Source organism: Lolium perenne, chromosome 4 (assembly GCF_019359855.2).
Source record: "Lolium perenne isolate Kyuss_39 chromosome 4, Kyuss_2.0, whole genome shotgun sequence".
Taxonomy (NCBI): domain Eukaryota; kingdom Viridiplantae; phylum Streptophyta; class Magnoliopsida; order Poales; family Poaceae; genus Lolium; species Lolium perenne.
In genome coordinates, this window is record NC_067247.2 from 375,544,173 (window position 1) to 375,546,871 (window position 2,699).

Below are 2,699 nucleotides of genomic sequence, written 5' to 3' on the forward strand. Positions count from 1 at the left end.
GGATGGTTCAGGAGGGAAGTCCTCCATCCTAAAGGAGAACACCATTGCGACGACGTAGAACTATACATGCATTAAATTATGTATGGAAACTTGTTCAAACTTGTATATGGTCATCCGATGATATTGAATATATATTGTATATTCCTCTTGAATTCTTTTTGGTTATAATTTCAAATTTGTTTGAAATTGTACATTCATATGCATGTATATATGTAGTACCGTAGAATATGTGAAACTCCTTCAAAATTACAATAAAGCACAAAAGAAATAAAACAATATACAAATTAAACACAAAATATGTTTAGGGGGGGGGGGGGGGGCAGGTTTAGGGGGGGGCCGAAAACCCTAAACCTGCGGCGGCCTTTAGTCGCGGTTGGCCAGAAGAACCGCGACTAAAGGTCCTCCGCCCGGACGGCCGCCTGGCGCCCACGTGGACGGGCCTTTAGTCGCGGTTCGTAAGGAACCGCGACTAAAGGGGGGGGCCTTTAGTCGCGATACTTTGGTCGCGGTTGCGCAACCGTGACTAATGGCAGTTGCGAACCGCGACCAAAGGCCCTTTTTCCACCGGTGTCAGATAGACTAGGATTCATCACAGCCAGAATTAAGCCTTTGCAAAGGGTGTCAACCACGAGTGATATTATAGGAAAGGATCTTATTTCTGAAAGAAAATTTCAGCCAATAGCTGTGAAGGAGTACTTACAAATGTATATTTCGATATGAACTGCAGAATGAAGCTACTCCACTAATCACTCGCTAATTCAAATGAGAAGGCTTTGCTGTGAGGATGGCAAGAGAGAAATTGAGAAATATGTTCTTACTGGCTTTGCAAGTGAGCAATATCTCTGCATAATTGGGCCATCCTATGATTCGGCTATCTGAACTTATTCTCCATCCTTGGATTCCATGGATGACAAGACCTCACGGAAGTAAAGAAATTTCACTCCGGACGCACCAGCTTCCTACCAAAAGATCATCTCAGGTTGGTCTACTCTCCGTTGACCTGGTAATCCAGTGTAAAGTGAAGTACTCCTTGTGAGCGGAGGATCTGAAAACTGAAAGGAACATCACTGAATATTGCAAGAAGAATAAAACCAGCACCACCTTGTGAGCGGAGGATCTGCAGGAGCAGGACCGTGTAGGAGAAGCAGCATTGCGGGAAGTCCTTGGTCCCCTTCATGAAGAGCACCGCCTTGTGCGCCCCCAGCACCTTGTCCAGCGTCTCCCGCATGTCTGGGCCCGACGCGCCTCTGGCTGCCGCCGTCAGGCACCGCACTGACCGGGCGCCTAGGCTCAGGCGCATGGCCATAGCACGAAGGTTCGGACGCCATGGCCTTGATTTGGGAGCACGAGGCGCAGGGCCGGAGCAAGAGGGGCCGCTCGAGGGAGCACGAGGTGCAGATCTAGCAGAGACGGCGCGGCGGCGATGTCTTGGACGGGAAAATCCTAACCTTTCCCGGCGGCAGTTTCTTCGTTTATGGGCAGAGGTATAGCTATCAAGTAGAAGTCTTTCGCTGTGACTAGGGATAGGCAGGAGATGATCCCTCGGTTCGTCTGAGCCGGACCGGAGGCGAATACTTCGGATCCTGCATCTGCTTCAGTTGATTAGGTGCAAATGTGCCTTTTGGACCGATCCTACGAATAAGAGGCATTAACAAAGCATTTATGAGACACCATACTTTCAATAGGCAAGGGCCAGCCCGAAGATCAACGGGATCTTTCTCCAAGCTAAGTTTCTACCCCCGAGGGAACCGGCCACGATGCGTGGGGGTATCGGTGCTGATAAACTCGTCTCCGCTCATCTTACCTGGAAATGGAAATAAATTATGATAGATTACCTACCTCATCTGAGATGAAGGAATTTCCTACTTAAGATTCATATGCCTATTTTGCTGTTGATGTGGAGGAATTGGTACTAGCCTACTCGATATGTTCCTTGCCTGGTTCGCTATAGGAAGTGCTTTCAGCAAATGAGGAGGGGAATATTCATAGGTATGAATCTTCCGTCAATGGTTAAGGTTGAAGGCAAACCTTCTTTGAATTTTGATGCCTAATGATTTTGCTCTGGTATTGAGAAAGAAACCATTCATACGGCCAGGTCACAGGAATGCTTCTTCGGCTTACAATTCCGAGTCAACAACCGTAACTCGAGCACTTAGCCCTAGCTCTTGCTCTTTCCTTCCTTGCAACGGGCTGCCTGTGTGCCTACTAATATTTACTTACCTCAATGGTGCGCTAACTTTAGAACGAGGATTTGCCAAATTCGTATTAGGGGGGGGCTATGCAGCAATTCGACCACTGTTACTGTACTAGATATCTCTGGCTTATCCTAAATCAATTCTGGCTTCGCTTCTCTTCTTCCTGGTGATGGATATAGTCTCGATGGCTTTGCCCAAGTATGGCATAAAAGTCAAATAGGATATCCTTCAAAAGGGAATTTAATGTGTGAGCACCTTGCCTCTTTTAGGGAAGGCTATTTACCAAGTGAGTCTGCGCAGCATGCTACGAAACATAAGAATCATTTTGAATCCCATTTGCACCCGGATTCAGCTTCTTTCGAACTAGCAAATGCACTTTCAGAGCCAACAACGGATCGGCTTGGCCCATTCCCCATCTGGGGAAGAAAGAGTACCTAGATCTGCATCTACTAAGTATGCCCTGAAATTCATGTTATGATCCGGTCTTTCCCAAAGCTAGGGCTT

At 47.2% G+C, this 2,699-nt stretch overlaps 1 protein-coding gene across 1 annotated transcript; it reads right to left on the reverse strand.

Annotated features, from left to right (window-relative positions):
- Nucleotides 1-985: 985 nt before the first annotated feature.
- On the reverse strand, nucleotides 986-1,306 carry LOC139830324 (monothiol glutaredoxin-S7, chloroplastic-like). The gene has a single exon (XM_071818333.1). It carries the CDS (start codon nucleotides 1,304-1,306, stop codon nucleotides 986-988), a length of 321 nt encoding a protein of 106 aa, XP_071674434.1.
- Between the last annotated feature and the right edge of the window lie 1,393 nt (nucleotides 1,307-2,699).

Coding starts and splice junctions, on each gene's coding strand:
- LOC139830324 (XM_071818333.1), bottom strand. CDS start 1,306: ATGGCCATGCGCCTGAGCCTAGGCGCCCGGTCAGTGCGGTGCCTGACG.